This window comes from Centruroides sculpturatus, unplaced genomic scaffold (assembly GCF_000671375.1).
Source record: "Centruroides sculpturatus isolate CEXI.00-Female unplaced genomic scaffold, Cexi_2.0 scaffold954, whole genome shotgun sequence".
Lineage (NCBI taxonomy): Eukaryota > Metazoa > Arthropoda > Arachnida > Scorpiones > Buthidae > Centruroides > Centruroides sculpturatus.
This window is the reverse complement of record NW_019385191.1, coordinates 47,158-65,760: the sequence shown is the minus strand read 5'-3', so window position 1 is coordinate 65,760 and position 18,603 is coordinate 47,158. Positions and strand designations below refer to the sequence as shown.

General features: G+C 28.8%; 2 protein-coding genes across 2 annotated transcripts in view; both read left to right on the top strand.

Moving 5' to 3' along the window:
- LOC111635953 (acidic phospholipase A2 PA4-like) overlaps positions 1-5,412 on the top strand; it is a 35,688-nt gene extending 30,276 nt beyond the window's left edge. Inside the window, exons 2-6 of the mRNA XM_023381100.1 lie at positions 1,248-1,420; positions 1,500-1,642; positions 3,365-3,524; positions 5,104-5,223; positions 5,287-5,412. Of these exons, the coding sequence (XP_023236868.1) occupies positions 1,257-1,420; positions 1,500-1,642; positions 3,365-3,524; positions 5,104-5,223; positions 5,287-5,344 (645 nt within the window). The 5' untranslated portion in view covers positions 1,248-1,256 and the 3' untranslated portion in view covers positions 5,345-5,412. The remainder of the gene's footprint in view (positions 1-1,247; positions 1,421-1,499; positions 1,643-3,364; positions 3,525-5,103; positions 5,224-5,286) is intronic.
- A 4,596-nt stretch (positions 5,413-10,008) lies between these two features.
- Positions 10,009-14,430, top strand: LOC111635965 (acidic phospholipase A2 PA4-like). Its single transcript, XM_023381111.1, has 6 exons — positions 10,009-10,039; positions 10,267-10,439; positions 10,519-10,661; positions 12,384-12,543; positions 14,123-14,242; positions 14,306-14,430. The coding sequence occupies exons 2-6, from the start codon at positions 10,276-10,278 to the stop codon at positions 14,361-14,363; spliced, it is 645 nt and encodes a 214-aa protein (XP_023236879.1). The 5' UTR covers positions 10,009-10,039; positions 10,267-10,275; the 3' UTR covers positions 14,364-14,430.
- The last annotated feature ends 4,173 nt before the right edge of the window (positions 14,431-18,603 follow it).

Here is an 18,603-nt window from a genome sequence, read left to right as displayed (position 1 = left end):
TCTGTTCTCATAAAATTATATTTTAAATAAATTAATTTTTATTATAAATACAGTATTACTTATGATATTACTCTACTATCTTTAGTTTTTATGAATTTTTTTAAAGGTTTGTTTCTTTAATAATTTCTTTTCATAATTTGATTTCTTTTGTTTAAAATGATTTCATAAAGTATGAAGTATCTAACACTAGCATATATTTTTATTAAATAAATTTTAAATAGATTTATCAAGTCGTTAACATCTAGGCCTTACTAAGATGATATATAACATTTTGGTGCACTTCCTTTACGAAGCATTTGGCGTGTTAGATGTCGGTTTAGTGAAACAGGTGCGGGGTGCTATCTGATAACGCATGTGTAGATGTGTAATGACAATGGGCTTCGTATGGGTGCAAAATGAACCCATTTCGTGGAGCCAAAATCTGGTATGATGAGGGTCAACTACATGAATCGACACGGAATGATTCCATTATCAAATTTCAAAATACTTTAATATCACATAATGTGATAATTTTACAAAAGATGAAAATTATTGATAAAAGAATTATTATAAACGATAAAGCTATTGTGATAAATAAAAAGCAAGCGGCCTGTTAATGTACAAAGCAAACTACCTCTAAAACTACTGTATTTCATTTCGTTTATTTTATGCTAAAAAAAGTCAACATTTTGAAAGAATAATGTAAAAAAATCCAGCAAAAAAGATATTTATGATGTGGAGAATAAAAACATCATTATTGAAAAATCATTATTTACAAATTAATTAATTAATTAATTAAAATATTTATTTTGAATCTTAAAAGTCGATAATCGACTTCTAAAATGAAAAAAAAAATCTTAAGAAAAAACATTTAATAAATAGAGAACGATTTACTGTATTATTTACATGTTTTAAATAATTTAATTCTAATTCAGCAGCAGAGAAAGAAGGCAATTTCACAGATGTTCATAAAATGCATTCGACATATATAAAAGCGTCATGTGTTTGCGTGTCATTTAAAAAGCACACTACAATAATTCAGTTGAGTTGTTTTATGCTTAGATTTGTAAATTAAAATTAATTATTTTAATTATATTTTGTTATCTGTAATGAAGTCATAAAACTTTTAAACAGCCATAATTGAAGTTATTTTAAGTTTAAATTTGTCTAAATATTTTTCTGCACAAAGTAGAACAATTGAATGTTTTCGTATTTAAACTTTTCTATAGCAATTATGTTTTATTAGACTTTCGCGAATTATTTTCCAGGTGACAACAATGTTCAGTATTACATTTGTGTGCGCAGTTAGCTTGGTGAATTTTGTTGCCTCTAAGAAAAATGAAATAGAAGAAACTTTTTCTCTAGAAGTAAAGGAAAATGAAGAGGCCATATCTAGGCAAAAGTTCGTTTCTGAACAAGAACGATTTCATCAACTTATATAGTAAGTGAGAACAGGTTATGAATGTAATACGTATTCATTATTTTACTAAAATTAAATACAATTAATTAATTTATTTTAGCGAAATATGTAGTATTGATTCTGGACACGAGAATGTCCCAAAACAGAAACCTCAAGGACCTTATGATTCGAAATTAAATTTAATCGAAAGACAAACCCTAGAACAACAACTATTCGATTTCAATATGTCGATAATATTTCCAGGTAAAGTTTGACGATAAATTAAACACTATAAATTTAACGTTGCTTATAATTTTAGTAATAATTAGTTTAAAATTTTCGATTTTTTTTTTCTACACAAATTTTGTAGAGTAATAAATAATTTCTTATATTAAAAACAGACGTTAAGCTTCTCAAATTAGTGTAGTGTGTATACGGTGATTTTTGCTTTAGCGCAATGTTTTCTAATTACAAATGTCAACCCGTCTTTAAAAATAAATATTTAATAATCGTGAGAAAATAATCTTAATTGATTGAATTTCATGAAATTCCAATTTCTAATGTGATCTTGTAACTCTTATTTTCGAATCGGTTAGCAATTATCTTTAGAAAATTGATGATAAAACAAATTTGGAACCGAATTAATTATTCGGGTACAGGTAAACTGTGAATTTAATTTTTTAATTTTAAAATATAGGCTATTAAATTTACTTTTTTGGTTTATTATTTTTTACTTAAATCTTGGATAATGATATTAAAGCTATTAAATTTGAACTCTTTTATAATTTTTACAAAATAAATCAAAATCCCAGCAGACTAAAAAAGTGTTTGTTAATTTATTTTGAATTATTCTGCTGAGGTCGAATAAGATTTTGTAATTTTTACTTCATTCTAAATGAATCAATTATAGATTGTTGTTCAACTCTCTGATAAAACATTTTAATTCATAAAAAAGCAATTAAAATAAATGTAAGATCAATTATATCTTAATGTTTTACTTATCTTAATTATTAACTAAATCATAATTTTTTTTTATGTTAAATTAAAACAATAATTCAACAATCCCAAACATACAGGTTCATGTAAAATCATATTCTAAGTAGATAATAATAGCTATATTAATTAAAATATTAAAACTTTACATTAATAATTATATTGTACTATTATATTACATAATGGTAATCTATTAAATATATAAACGCCGTATAATATAATACATTTTCATAAAAATAATCGATTTTGCCATTTCATACTGTTTTCTTAATAGTTTTGTTAGACATTTACATTATGAACAAAATGCATAATATTTTGTGCATTTTTCTCATTCGTATCTTTCTTATTTTGAGTACTCAAAATAAAGAGATACGAATGAGAAACGATACGAATTTTCACTTTTACGTAAAAAATTCAGAAAATAATAATCTTATATATGAATATTCTTTCTTTTATTATTATTATTTTTTTTATAAAATAATAATAAAAGAATAAAAATGTATAAGTAGTATTCCTCGTCATATAGAAGCACTGTTAAATGTGGTCGTATAAATACTAATGTTCATTTTTAATTTTTTAAACTTTATTATATTAAATTTTTATATGTAAAAGTTTTACTTTTTATTTCATAAAACATAATAAACATAAATATTTTAAATAAACCTATCAAAAATTGATTTTTATTGAATTATTACATCAAAAACTAACAAATCATCAATTTTTTGCATGGTCTAATAATTTGACAAGGTACTGTACTGTACATCTTTACAATTTTTTAAAATAAGATTTATTAACTTTTTTCAATTTATTTTATTATATGTTAATCCAAACTGGTCCAAACTAAAACTCAGATTTTGTAAGATTATCAGAAAATCAGATATGACGTTATACACGACACTATTTTATTAGCTATAAATCAATGTGATAGAGATAAGTGAAAGTTTGCGTTGCATTTCAAAGACAGATTATTAAAAAGATAGTTGAAATATTTAGGTACTAAATGGTGTGGAACAGGAAATATAGCAAAAAACGATGATGATTTAGGAATATTGAATGGAACTGATAGTTGTTGTCGATTTCATGACAAATGCAAACCTGAAATCCTCGCAGGCGAAAGTAAATATGGTTTGGAAAATGAAAGCCTTCTAACCAGGCAAGTAACAATATTTATTTTCGAAGATAACTTAATTTTTTTTTTTTTTTTTTTACCAAACCATCCATCCATCGCCAATCAAGACTTTTTCTACCCTTTCTATACTTCTAATAAAACATTTTCCTGTGCACTCTTATCCCGGTCTCTGTGCCATCTTGCACCATAGGTGGGACTAGATTGCAAATATTTATTTCTTTCGAAAAATTCCTTCTATAACCTATTAATTTCGTTCTATACAATTTTTTCGATGATTTTTTAAATCTAGAATAATTAAAGAGATGTTTTGACAATATTTTCTAATAGATTATTAATTATTGTAGCAAAACCCTAGCTCTTGCCCCACTTTCCCACAATTATTTTTACACAAATTTATTCAATAGAAATAGAAGGGTGTTCCGTAACTTTTTCTCATACACCTAGGTACTTCTCAGAATTACGTATATAGAATATAGAATAAAAATATATAATAAAAATACGTATAAAAATATAGAAGTTACAAAAATTATACTAATTTACTATTTTTTACTTGTGGTAATATAAAAATATTTGTTTATAACCGACTTTCTTATTTCTTAACAATGCAGAAACTACCGATGACGAAGTATCTCACAGTCATAGTGATCTTAGGTCATTTACTTTCCGCTTCAAAAAAATTGAGATGATAACTGACGTGCGGCTCGCCAAATTCACACATGCACAGATTCTGTGAACTATGGATTCGTGTTTAAAGACGAGGAGTTTGAGTAAATGTGTGCATATACACACAGTATTTTGTGAAATGTGATTGCAAAGGAATAAAAATTTGAAGCTTGTTAGAATTTCTTCTCACAAACGTCACTGGCAATAAACATTCAAAAGAGAAATGATTTGTCCATTGTATCAATATGAACTGTATCATATTCAAGTGCCCTATAAACTCTGCTTTTCCTCTTCTTGGAGGCATTGTGCTGCGGCAGCACACTGGTTGCGGAGTTCTAAAATAGATTAGGTCATCAATTTGAAATTGCAGCCGAATATAAATTCCTACTGTCTTCTCCTTCGTCAATCTCGAGAGTGAAATTATATAGATGAAAATTGAGACCAGTTATGAAAAGCTTAAGGGCGGAGGTCCCGATTAACTGTATATAAACGTCTGGGCTAGACCGGAAGACATGTGATTTTTAAAATTAAAAGATGATTAAAAATTTCAGCCCGAAATTGTGACGGTGTAACAATAATTGTTTGTTATTAAACTTATTATTTTACGTTCAAAAATACTCTTCTATGGAAATATAAAAAGTTTTTGGGCACATTTTTTTCTTTTTTCGTTATTTCCTTTATTATATTAATTTGCTACAGGACCCTAAATATCTATTTATTACCAGACCACTGTTACTGTAACAAATAAAAATGTCTCCCGCTGGGACCTGCAGCATAACTCGACTTGGTGCCTGATTGGCGAAATTATACTATGTAAATTTCAATCACTTTTTCTATTATAAGCGTATAACAAATATTGATATGAGCTTATAACAGAGATGATAATAAATGCAATGATGATTTTCAAACGTATTAAGTATAAATTCAAAAATTGTTGCAGAAAGGGTTGTACATGCGATGAACAGTTCCACTCTTGTCTCCGTAAAGACGGATCGGCCTCTTCGATACTAGTGGGAAGAATGTATTTCGACATTCTTCAAAATAAATGCTTTATTTGCGAGTAAGTATCATTTTACAATTGAAAAAAAAATTACATTATCAATATTTGACAAATATCTTTCAGGGGAGATGATCCGAGTGACATGCAATGCCAATACTACGATGCCACACCGTTTGAGTAGGACGCTAAGTTATAAATGCACAATAATTTTGTAAAATTTCAATCTCGATTAATAAAGATATTTAAAGCTTATATTTTATAGCATAAGTTTGATTTGCCTTTTTTTTAAAAAATCAGAAATGTTTATTTTTCATGGCTTTGTTATATAAGTATGACGATCGGTCAAAAAATGACCCCTAGATTTTTACATTGTTGGACTCAGGAGGACCTTGAAACAGAGAAATGCAAATAAATAAAAATGGAAGTTTTCCTGTATAGCGTGTGGGGAGCGCGATTTAGTTCACCCTCCTTGAAGTTTAATAACTCCTATGATTTTTGTCGAAAATTTCCGGAATCTTACAAGATTTGTGTATTAGGAGATTTGATATTAAATTTTGATGGTTAAAGGTCGACGGGATTGGAGATAAAGGGAGATTAGTGTCATATCTCGCGTGGGATCGGACTTAATACTAATAACGAGTAAAATTGCCATTTACAATTTATTTTAAACGCATCCCTACCTTGAAAAATTTTCATCCGTTACCCCAAAATTAAGTTCTTTATTTTTTTAATTATTATAAAATGGCAAAAAAGTTTTAAAACGAAGTATCATAACAGATGGCGCGACGCGCAGCTTTAAATGTTGCTGGGAAAGTTAAACAACTGGTTGCTGGATTTAGTTGCCCATTACGGCCAGACTTAGCTCTCAATGCATTTAGCGAGTATTGGTTAATGGTAGGACTATGACCTAAATATTCCACGAAGGATTATGATAATCCTAATCGGATTTCAATTCCTACGTAGTAATAAAGGAGGGAAAATTTGGCCGAAAACAGCTCAATATTTTCCTATTAAATTATGTAATTCTCTTGCAGATTAGTAGTCAGGAAAATTTTGAATTTTGTCAAGTTGATGCTATATTTATATAGATTTGGAAATATCATCTAATATTACATTTTATATTTTCCTTCCTAATATTTAGCATTCTCTATTAGAATTATTCTTTATGTTAATACATTTTGTATACGTTAATAATAATTTCGAGACGATTCATTAAAATGATTTTTCTCTCTCTTTTTTATTCTAATCTTTTACTTAACAAAAAATTTGAAAAAGGAATATATATGTATAATAGGTTAACATAGCAATTACAAGACCAAAAGTGGATAATCAGATCAGTGTTCAGTATGGCAGAATTCTTGCTAAGTCTAGTTATGTTGTGATGCTTAACTCGTTTTTAACCATTTTCTGGACTCCTCCCCCTTTTTTATAATCATCATAAAATTATTATAATTGTAATGAGTACGTCATTAATCATTTTTACACAATATCAGTCCAACTTACTAACTCAACACACCGTTCAAGGACACTCAAAACACTTCTTAGCTCCGTCCTCCTGGTCACTTTTATTTCTTAGCATTGCTGACTAGAAGAGGATTTGAATAACGTCATATTTAATACAGCATTTAGAATACAGTAATAGCCAATGAGAAGCGAATACTTTCATTTCGTCATATAGTTAAATGACAATTTAATTTTATAAAAGAAATGAAACGAAATTTTGACATAAAATTGTTAAAAATCCTAGTAACAATCTTATGTAAAAACGCAAATGAAAATAAGTATAGAACCGTTTAAAGAGTGCTAAAACAATAAATTTAATAACATAAGAAAACAATCAATATAAATTGCTGCACAAGCGCTATATATTAATTTACAAAACAAATAAATGCATTTGTAAAAAAAACTCCTATACCAACAATTCTAACACCTAAAAACGAAAATAAACTCTTGTATCCGGAGAGTGTTAAACGGATTTCGTGTTAAAAGGCCAATCTTTCCTCTCATGATATAATTACCTCAGCCAATTCCCTTTAGGTGTAACTGACTGGTATTAATTATAATTACACTACGTTCTCGTGTAACTAAGAACAGTCTTATTTCGAATCCAAATCAGACTTTTTTCAGACTCTCTCCTTCGATATTATAATTATATCGTACCTCTTTACCTTAAAAAAATTAATTATAATAATGAATTCTTATTCTATGTTCCAATATACCAGTATATGAGAAGTTTGACGAATGGTGCTCCAGCTTATGTAAACACTTCAGGATGAATGAATTCAGGACATTTTATTAAATATTTAGTTCATTTTATCAGCTTTATGGAAGGTTCTGCGGAAAAAAATTCTTTTAATTTTAGATAATCACAACAGTCATCGCAAATTAGAGGCTATAACTAAAGCAAAGTTAATATCATTAAAGATTTCTCTTACTTCACATAGGAGTCATCGACTCCAACCTTTAGACTGCTATGTTCTCTTAAGCCTCAATATACGACGGAATGTGGCATATGGCATACATGCAACCCTGGTGAAAGAATTACGATATACGAGGTCGTTAGTTTATTTTCAAATGCCTTTTCTAAAGTTGTCTCAACAGTCAAGGCTGTGAAGGGATTCCAAGCCACTGAAATACATCCATTTAATAGGGATATTTTTCCAGAAACGGGATTTTCTTCCATCTCAAGTCAAGGAAAACGGAACTTCGAATGTTGGCAATGATGAAATCCAAAACAAGGACGTTCATAAAAGAATGACAGTGCAAATGCTAGTAACACAAGTCAGTTTTGAAGATTCAATTCCCGGGTGCAGCTAGATGGAAACTACTTCAAATAAACAGGCAAATTCTGCCTTGAAAGTCTCCGGAAACTTTTCAAGAATAACTTCAGTTAGTTTCGGCAAAGCCTGTGGCCCATAAAAGAAAATCTAACCAAAAACTTCAGATCGTTGAATTTTGCGAACTGACGAGCAGGCCTTTTAAGAAACAGTTTGTTGAAAAGAATCTAAAGGGTAAGCCTAAACAAGTGAAAAGGAGAATAGGAGATTTACTGACACTAGAAAAGGAGGCGAAAGACAGAAGATAGAGAGCCTAGCTGAAGGAGAAACTTCAGTTAATAAATGCATAAGGTGCTTTATTTTTACTAAGTACTCGTACATTTATTGTTCAAGCAAATATTGTGAATCAAAGCCTGGTAAGGTAAAGGTTGGATTAAGTGCAGTTTGTAAAAATTGGACTCACGATGACTGTGCTGGTGTCACAGATGACGATTTTGTGTCTTATGTAGTTAAAACTAATTTAAATTAAAAATTTTCAACTAAAACTAATTTGCTTTTGAAAAATAATTTTATGTTATGTTTAAATTTATTTTTAAAAAAGTTTTGTTTATTTTATTCTACTCTCATTAAAAAAAAAACTGAGGTGTTTTTATTAGAAAATGTAAATTTTTGACATTTTTTGAAATAAAAATAACTAATGACGTCTTAAAATTTAAGAATATAATACAGTAATTTCTTCTCACTTTTGTGATAATTATCGGTCTCCCTTTCACCCGAAATGCTGGGGTGAAGAGGACCGCATAAGATAAATCTTTTTAATCTAATTAGATACTTTTGACAAAATAGTATTGTCAAATCTTAAGCAAATAAATGTATTGTGTTGGTTACATGCAATCTGATTTTAAGCTATGTAGATAGTAAAGAGAGACCTTAATACCTTAATGAATGTTATGGGCAATAAATGCATTGAATTTTCAGGTAAATGGATCAGAAATTTGAATTTTCGACAGTATCAGAATTTATCCAACTTGAAAACATATACAGTAAGACTCCACTTAACGCGGGGGATACGTTACTAGACGACAAAGCGCTAAATGAAACAGCGGTTAACGAGATAATTTTAACATAGTAAATAGAAAAAGGGAAACACGCGACCAAAAATAAACAGATTTTACTTTAAGTTATTCTTATTTAACATATATTATTATGCAAATTAATATAACAAACATATGCATGCAGAAATATAAGTTCATTTTTTGTGATGAAGATCCTGGCTCTTCCGAATCCTTTTTTTTTTTTTGCAATAAAGTCGTGTAGTTTCATTTGTCGCTTTCTTTTTCTTTCCTTAAACAAATGTCCGTAGCAAGAGATCGCATCCAAAACGCCTCGTTTTGCTTTTGCGCTCCTTTCAAAATTCAAATTCCAAATCCTTACAACTTGATCAACGATTTCGGTTATCGTTACCAAACTTTTACTAAGGAAATCTGTAGAGAAATTCTTTGAGTTCTTTGGTTTCAGAATCACTATTTTCCAGTTCTACACTAGGGTTTCTCATTTCCCGGAAAATTTGCCTCCAGCGGGATTACGGGAAAAATAATTTCTTTTCCGGGATGAGATAGTAAAATAGAATTTTATATGAATAAAAAAGATCATACAGGAATATCATAAATTTGAATAATTTAATTTATTTTCTAGTAAGTAANCTGTATTTCATTTCGTTTATTTTATGCTAAAAAAAGTCAACATTTTGAAAGAATAATGTAAAAAAATCCAGCAAAAAAGATATTTATGATGTGGAGAATAAAAACATCATTATTGAAAAATCATTATTTACAAATTAATTAATTAATTAATTAAAATATTTATTTTGAATCTTAAAAGTCGATAATCGACTTCTAAAATGAAAAAAAAAATCTTAAGAAAAAACATTTAATAAATAGAGAACGATTTACTGTATTATTTACATGTTTTAAATAATTTAATTCTAATTCAGCAGCAGAGAAAGAAGGCAATTTCACAGATGTTCATAAAATGCATTCGACATATATAAAAGCGTCATGTGTTTGCGTGTCATTTAAAAAGCACACTACAATAATTCAGTTGAGTTGTTTTATGCTTAGATTTGTAAATTAAAATTAATTATTTTAATTATATTTTGTTATCTGTAATGAAGTCATAAAACTTTTAAACAGCCATAATTGAAGTTATTTTAAGTTTAAATTTGTCTAAATATTTTTCTGCACAAAGTAGAACAATTGAATGTTTTCGTATTTAAACTTTTCTATAGCAATTATGTTTTATTAGACTTTCGCGAATTATTTTCCAGGTGACAACAATGTTCAGTATTACATTTGTGTGCGCAGTTAGCTTGGTGAATTTTGTTGCCTCTAAGAAAAATGAAATAGAAGAAACTTTTTCTCTAGAAGTAAAGGAAAATGAAGAGGCCATATCTAGGCAAAAGTTCGTTTCTGAACAAGAACGATTTCATCAACTTATATAGTAAGTGAGAACAGGTTATGAATGTAATACGTATTCATTATTTTACTAAAATTAAATACAATTAATTAATTTATTTTAGCGAAATATGTAGTATTGATTCTGGACACGAGAATGTCCCAAAACAGAAACCTCAAGGACCTTATGATTCGAAATTAAATTTAATCGAAAGACAAACCCTAGAACAACAACTATTCGATTTCAATATGTCGATAATATTTCCAGGTAAAGTTTGACGATAAATTAAACACTATAAATTTAACGTTGCTTATAATTTTAGTAATAATTAGTTTAAAATTTTCGATTTTTTTTTTCTACACAAATTTTGTAGAGTAATAAATAATTTCTTATATTAAAAACAGACGTTAAGCTTCTCAAATTAGTGTAGTGTGTATACGGTGATTTTTGCTTTAGCGCAATGTTTTCTAATTACAAATGTCAACCCGTCTTTAAAAATAAATATTTAATAATCGTGAGAAAATAATCTTAATTGATTGAATTTCATGAAATTCCAATTTCTAATGTGATCTTGTAACTCTTATTTTCGAATCGGTTAGCAATTATCTTTAGAAAATTGATGATAAAACAAATTTGGAACCGAATTAATTATTCGGGTACAGGTAAACTGTGAATTTAATTTTTTAATTTTAAAATATAGGCTATTAAATTTACTTTTTTGGTTTATTATTTTTTACTTAAATCTTGGATAATGATATTAAAGCTATTAAATTTGAACTCTTTTATAATTTTTACAAAATAAATCAAAATCCCAGCAGACTAAAAAAGTGTTTGTTAATTTATTTTGAATTATTCTGCTGAGGTCGAATAAGATTTTGTAATTTTTACTTCATTCTAAATGAATCAATTATAGATTGTTGTTCAACTCTCTGATAAAACATTTTAATTCATAAAAAAGCAATTAAAATAAATGTAAGATCAATTATATCTTAATGTTTTACTTATCTTAATTATTAACTAAATCATAATTTTTTTTTATGTTAAATTAAAACAATAATTCAACAATCCCAAACATACAGGTTCATGTAAAATCATATTCTAAGTAGATAATAATAGCTATATTAATTAAAATATTAAAACTTTACATTAATAATTATATTGTACTATTATATTACATAATGGTAATCTATTAAATATATAAACGCCGTATAATATAATACATTTTCATAAAAATAATCGATTTTGCCATTTCATACTGTTTTCTTAATAGTTTTGTTAGACATTTACATTATGAACAAAATGCATAATATTTTGTGCATTTTTCTCATTCGTATCTTTCTTATTTTGAGTACTCAAAATAAAGAGATACGAATGAGAAACGATACGAATTTTCACTTTTACGTAAAAAATTCAGAAAATAATAATCTTATATATGAATATTCTTTCTTTTATTATTATTATTTTTTTTATAAAATAATAATAAAAGAATAAAAATGTATAAGTAGTATTCCTCGTCATATAGAAGCACTGTTAAATGTGGTCGTATAAATACTAATGTTCATTTTTAATTTTTTAAACTTTATTATATTAAATTTTTATATGTAAAAGTTTTACTTTTTATTTCATAAAACATAATAAACATAAATATTTTAAATAAACCTATCAAAAATTGATTTTTATTGAATTATTACATCAAAAACTAACAAATCATCAATTTTTTGCATGGTCTAATAATTTGACAAGGTACTGTACTGTACATCTTTACAATTTTTTAAAATAAGATTTATTAACTTTTTTCAATTTATTTTATTATATGTTAATCCAAACTGGTCCAAACTAAAACTCAGATTTTGTAAGATTATCAGAAAATCAGATATGACGTTATACACGACACTATTTTATTAGCTATAAATCAATGTGATAGAGATAAGTGAAAGTTTGCGTTGCATTTCAAAGACAGATTATTAAAAAGATAGTTGAAATATTTAGGTACTAAATGGTGTGGAACAGGAAATATAGCAAAAAACGATGATGATTTAGGAATATTGAATGGAACTGATAGTTGTTGTCGATTTCATGACAAATGCAAACCTGAAATCCTCGCAGGCGAAAGTAAATATGGTTTGGAAAATGAAAGCCTTCTAACCAGGCAAGTAACAATATTTATTTTCGAAGATAACTTAATTTTTTTTTTTTTTTTTTTTCCAAACCATCCATCCATCGCCAATCAAGACTTTTTCTACCCTTTCTATACTTCTAATAAAACATTTTCCTGTGCACTCTTATCCCGGTCTCTGTGCCATCTTGCACCATAGGTGGGACTAGATTGCAAATATTTATTTCTTTCGAAAAATTCCTTCTATAACCTATTAATTTCGTTCTATACAATTTTTTCGATGATTTTTTAAATCTAGAATAATTAAAGAGATGTTTTGACAATATTTTCTAATAGATTATTAATTATTGTAGCAAAACCCTAGCTCTTGCCCCACTTTCCCACAATTATTTTTACACAAATTTATTCAATAGAAATAGAAGGGTGTTCCGTAACTTTTTCTCATACACCTAGGTACTTCTCAGAATTACGTATATAGAATATAGAATAAAAATATATAATAAAAATACGTATAAAAATATAGAAGTTACAAAAATTATACTAATTTACTATTTTTTACTTGTGGTAATATAAAAATATTTGTTTATAACCGACTTTCTTATTTCTTAACAATGCAGAAACTACCGATGACGAAGTATCTCACAGTCATAGTGATCTTAGGTCATTTACTTTCCGCTTCAAAAAAATTGAGATGATAACTGACGTGCGGCTCGCCAAATTCACACATGCACAGATTCTGTGAACTATGGATTCGTGTTTAAAGACGAGGAGTTTGAGTAAATGTGTGCATATACACACAGTATTTTGTGAAATGTGATTGCAAAGGAATAAAAATTTGAAGCTTGTTAGAATTTCTTCTCACAAACGTCACTGGCAATAAACATTCAAAAGAGAAATGATTTGTCCATTGTATCAATATGAACTGTATCATATTCAAGTGCCCTATAAACTCTGCTTTTCCTCTTCTTGGAGGCATTGTGCTGCGGCAGCACACTGGTTGCGGAGTTCTAAAATAGATTAGGTCATCAATTTGAAATTGCAGCCGAATATAAATTCCTACTGTCTTCTCCTTCGTCAATCTCGAGAGTGAAATTATATAGATGAAAATTGAGACCAGTTATGAAAAGCTTAAGGGCGGAGGTCCCGATTAACTGTATATAAACGTCTGGGCTAGACCGGAAGACATGTGATTTTTAAAATTAAAAGATGATTAAAAATTTCAGCCCGAAATTGTGACGGTGTAACAATAATTGTTTGTTATTAAACTTATTATTTTACGTTCAAAAATACTCTTCTATGGAAATATAAAAAGTTTTTGGGCACATTTTTTTCTTTTTTCGTTATTTCCTTTATTATATTAATTTGCTACAGGACCCTAAATATCTATTTATTACCAGACCACTGTTACTGTAACAAATAAAAATGTCTCCCGCTGGGACCTGCAGCATAACTCGACTTGGTGCCTGATTGGCGAAATTATACTATGTAAATTTCAATCACTTTTTCTATTATAAGCGTATAACAAATATTGATATGAGCTTATAACAGAGATGATAATAAATGCAATGATGATTTTCAAACGTATTAAGTATAAATTCAAAAATTGTTGCAGAAAGGGTTGTACATGCGATGAACAGTTCCACTCTTGTCTCCGTAAAGACGGATCGGCCTCTTCGATACTAGTGGGAAGAATGTATTTCGACATTCTTCAAAATAAATGCTTTATTTGCGAGTAAGTATCATTTTACAATTGAAAAAAAAATTACATTATCAATATTTGACAAATATCTTTCAGGGGAGATGATCCGAGTGACATGCAATGCCAATACTACGATGCCACACCGTTTGAGTAGGACGCTAAGTTATAAATGCGCAATAATTTTGTAAGATTTCAATCTCGATTAATAAAGATATTTAAAGCTTATATTTTATAGCATAAGTTTGATTTGCCTTTTTTTAAAAAATCAGAAATGTTTATTTTTCATGGCTTTGTTATATAAGTATGACGATCGGTCAAAAAATGACCCCTAGATTTTTACATTGTTGGACTCAGGAGGACCTTGAAACAGAGAAATGCAAATAAATAAAAATGGAAGTTTTCCTGTATAGCGTGTGGGGAGCGCGATTTAGTTCACCCTCCTTGAAGTTTAATAACTCCTATGATTTTTGTCGAAAATTTCCGGAATCTTACAAGATTTGTGTATTAGGAGATTTGATATTAAATTTTGGTGGTTAAAGGTCGACGGAATTGGAGATAAAGGAAGATTAGTGTGTGATATCTCGCGTGGGATCGGACTTAATGCTAATGACAAGTAAAATTGCCATTTACAATTTATTTTAAACGCATCCCTACCTTGAAAAATTTTCATCCGTTACCCCAAAATTAAGTTCTTTATTTTTTTAATTATTATAAAATGGCAAAAAAGTTTTAAAACGAAGTATCATAACAGATGGCGCGACGCGCAGCTTTAAATGTTGCTGGGAAAGTTAAACAACTGGTTGCTGGATTTAGTTGCCCATTACGGCCAGACTTAGCTCTCAATGCATTTAGCGAGTATTGGTTAATGGTAGGACTATGACCTAAATATTCCACGAAGGATTATGATAATCCTAATCGGATTTCAATTCCTACGTAGTAATAAAGGAGGGAAAATTTGGCCGAAAACAGCTCAATATTTTCCTATTAAATTATGTAATTCTCTTGCAGATTAGTAGTCAGGAAAATTTTGAATTTTGTCAAGTTGATGCTATATTTATATAGATTTGGAAATATCATCTAATATTACATTTTATATTTTCCTTCCTAATATTTAGCATTCTCTATTAGAATTATTCTTTATGTTAATACATTTTGTATACGTTAATAATAATTTCGAGACGATTCATTAAAATGATTTTTCTCTCTCTTTTTTATTCTAATCTTTTACTTAACAAAAAATTTGAAAAAGGAATATATATGTATAATAGGTTAACATAGCAATTACAAGACCAAAAGTGGATAATCAGATCAGTGTTCAGTATGGCAGAATTCTTGCTAAGTCTAGTTATGTTGTGATGCTTAACTCGTTTTTAACCATTTTCTGGACTCCTCCCCCTTTTTTATAATCATCATAAAATTATTATAATTGTAATGAGTACGTCATTAATCATTTTTACACAATATCAGTCCAACTTACTAACTCAACACACCGTTCAAGGACACTCAAAACACTTCTTAGCTCCGTCCTCCTGGTCACTTTTATTTCTTAGCATTGCTGACTAGAAGAGGATTTGAATAACGTCATATTTAATACAGCATTTAGAATACAGTAATAGCCAATGAGAAGCGAATACTTTCATTTCGTCATATAGTTAAATGACAATTTAATTTTATAAAAGAAATGAAACGAAATTTTGACATAAAATTGTTAAAAATCCTAGTAACAATCTTATGTAAAAACGCAAATGAAAATAAGTATAGAACCGTTTAAAGAGTGCTAAAACAATAAATTTAATAACATAAGAAAACAATCAATATAAATTGCTGCACAAGCGCTATATATTAATTTACAAAACAAATAAATGCATTTGTAAAAAAAACTCCTATACCAACAATTCTAACACCTAAAAACGAAAATAAACTCTTGTATCCGGAGAGTGTTAAACGGATTTCGTGTTAAAAGGCCAATCTTTCCTCTCATGATATAATTACCTCAGCCAATTCCCTTTAGGTGTAACTGACTGGTATTAATTATAATTACACTACGTTCTCGTGTAACTAAGAACAGTCTTATTTCGAATCCAAATCAGACTTTTTTCAGACTCTCTCCTTCGATATTATAATTATATCGTACCTCTTTACCTTAAAAAAATTAATTATAATAATGAATTCTTATTCTATGTTCCAATATACCAGTATATGAGAAGTTTGACGAATGGTGCTCCAGCTTATGTAAACACTTCAGGATGAATGAATTCAGGACATTTTATTAAATATTTAGTTCATTTTATCAGCTTTATGGAAGGTTCTGCGGAAAAAAATTCTTTTAATTTTAGATAATCACAACAGTCATCGCAAATTAGAGGCTATAACTAAAGCAAAGTTAATATCATTAAAGATTTCTCTTACTTCACATAGGAGTCATCGACTCCAACCTTTAGACTGCTATGTTCTCTTAAGCCTCAATATACGACGGAATGTGGCATATGGCATACATGCAACCCTGGTGAAAGAATTACGATATACGAGGTCGTTAGTTTATTTTCAAATGCCTTTTCTAAAGTTGTCTCAACAGTCAAGGCTGTGAAGGGATTCCAAGCCACTGAAATACATCCATTTAATAGGGATATTTTTCCAGAAACGGGATTTTCTTCCATCTCAAGTCAAGGAAAACGGAACTTCGAATGTTGGCAATGATGAAATCCAAAACAAGGACGTTCATAAAAGAATGACAGTGCAAATGCTAGTAACACAAGTCAGTTTTGAAGATTCAATTCCCGGGTGCAGCTAGATGGAAACTACTTCAAATAAACAGGCAAATTCTGCCTTGAAAGTCTCCGGAAACTTTTCAAGAATAACTTCAGTTAGTTTCGGCAAAGCCTGTGGCCCATAAAAGAAAATCTAACCAAAAACTTCAGATCGTTGAATTTTGCGAACTGACGAGCAGGCCTTTTAAGAAACAGTTTGTTGAAAAGAATCTAAAGGGTAAGCCTAAACAAGTGAAAAGGAGAATAGGAGATTTACTGACACTAGAAAAGGAGGCGAAAGACAGAAGATAGAGAGCCTAGCTGAAGGAGAAACTTCAGTTAATAAATGCATAAGGTGCTTTATTTTTACTAAGTACTCGTACATTTATTGTTCAAGCAAATATTGTGAATCAAAGCCTGGTAAGGTAAAGGTTGGATTAAGTGCAGTTTGTAAAAATTGGACTCACGATGACTGTGCTGGTGTCACAGATGACGATTTTGTGTCTTATGTAGTTAAAACTAATTTAAATTAAAAATTTTCAACTAAAACTAATTTGCTTTTGAAAAATAATTTTATGTTATGTTTAAATTTATTTTTAAAAAAGTTTTGTTTATTTTATTCTACTCTCATTAAAAAAAAAACTGAGGTGTTTTTATTAGAAAATGTAAATTTTTGACATTTTTTGAAATAAAAATAACTAATGACGTCTTAAAATTTAAGAATATAATACAGTAATTTCTTCTCACTTTTGTGATAATTATCGGTCTCCCTTTCACCCGAAATGCTGGGGTGAAGAGGACGGCATAAGATAAATCTTTTTAATCTAATTAGATACTTTTGACAAAATAGTATTGTCAAATCTTAAGCAAATAAATGTATTGTGTTGGTTACATGCAATCTGATTTTAAGCTATGTAGATAGTAAAGAGAGACCTTAATACCTTAATGAATGTTATGGGCAATAAATGCATTGAATTTTCAGGTAAATGGATCAGAAATTTGAATTTTCGACAGTATCAGAATTTATCCAACTTGAAAACATATACAGTAAGACTCCACTTAACGCGGGGGATACGTTACTAGACGACAAAGCGCTAAATGAAACAGCGGTTAACGAGATAATTTTAACATAGTAAATAGAAAAAGGGAAACACGCGACCAAAAATAAACAGATTTTACTTTAAGTTATTCTTATTTAACATATATTATTATGCAAATTAATATAACAAACATATGCATGCAGAAATATAAATTCATTTTTTGTGATGAAGATCCTGGCTCTTCCGAATCCTTTTTTTTTTTTTGCAATAAAGTCGTGTAGTTTCATTTGTCGCTTTCTTTTTCTTTCCTTAAACAAATGTCCGTAGCAAGAGATCGCATCCAAAACGCCTCGTTTTGCTTTTGCGCTCCTTTCAAAATTCAAATTCCAAATCCTTACAACTTGATCAACGATTTCGGTTATCGTTACCAAACTTTTACTAAGGAAATCTGTAGAGAAATTCTTTGAGTTCTTTGGTTTCAGAATCACTATTTTCCAGTTCTACACTAGGGTTTCTCATTTCCCGGAAAATTTGCCTCCAGCGGGATTACGGGAAAAATAATTTCTTTTCCGGGATGAGATAGTAAAATAGAATTTTATATGAATAA

Excerpts from the sequence above, each read along its gene's own strand:
- LOC111635965 (XM_023381111.1), top strand. The coding sequence starts at position 10,276 with ATGTTCAGTATTACATTTGTGTGCGCAGTTAGCTTGGTGAATTTTGTT. Across the intron at positions 10,662-12,383 it reads TATGTCGATAATATTTCCAG|GTACTAAATGGTGTGGAACA; the intron begins GTAAAGTTTGAC and ends TGAAATATTTAG. Across the intron at positions 12,544-14,122 it reads AATGAAAGCCTTCTAACCAG|AAAGGGTTGTACATGCGATG; the intron begins GCAAGTAACAAT and ends AAATTGTTGCAG.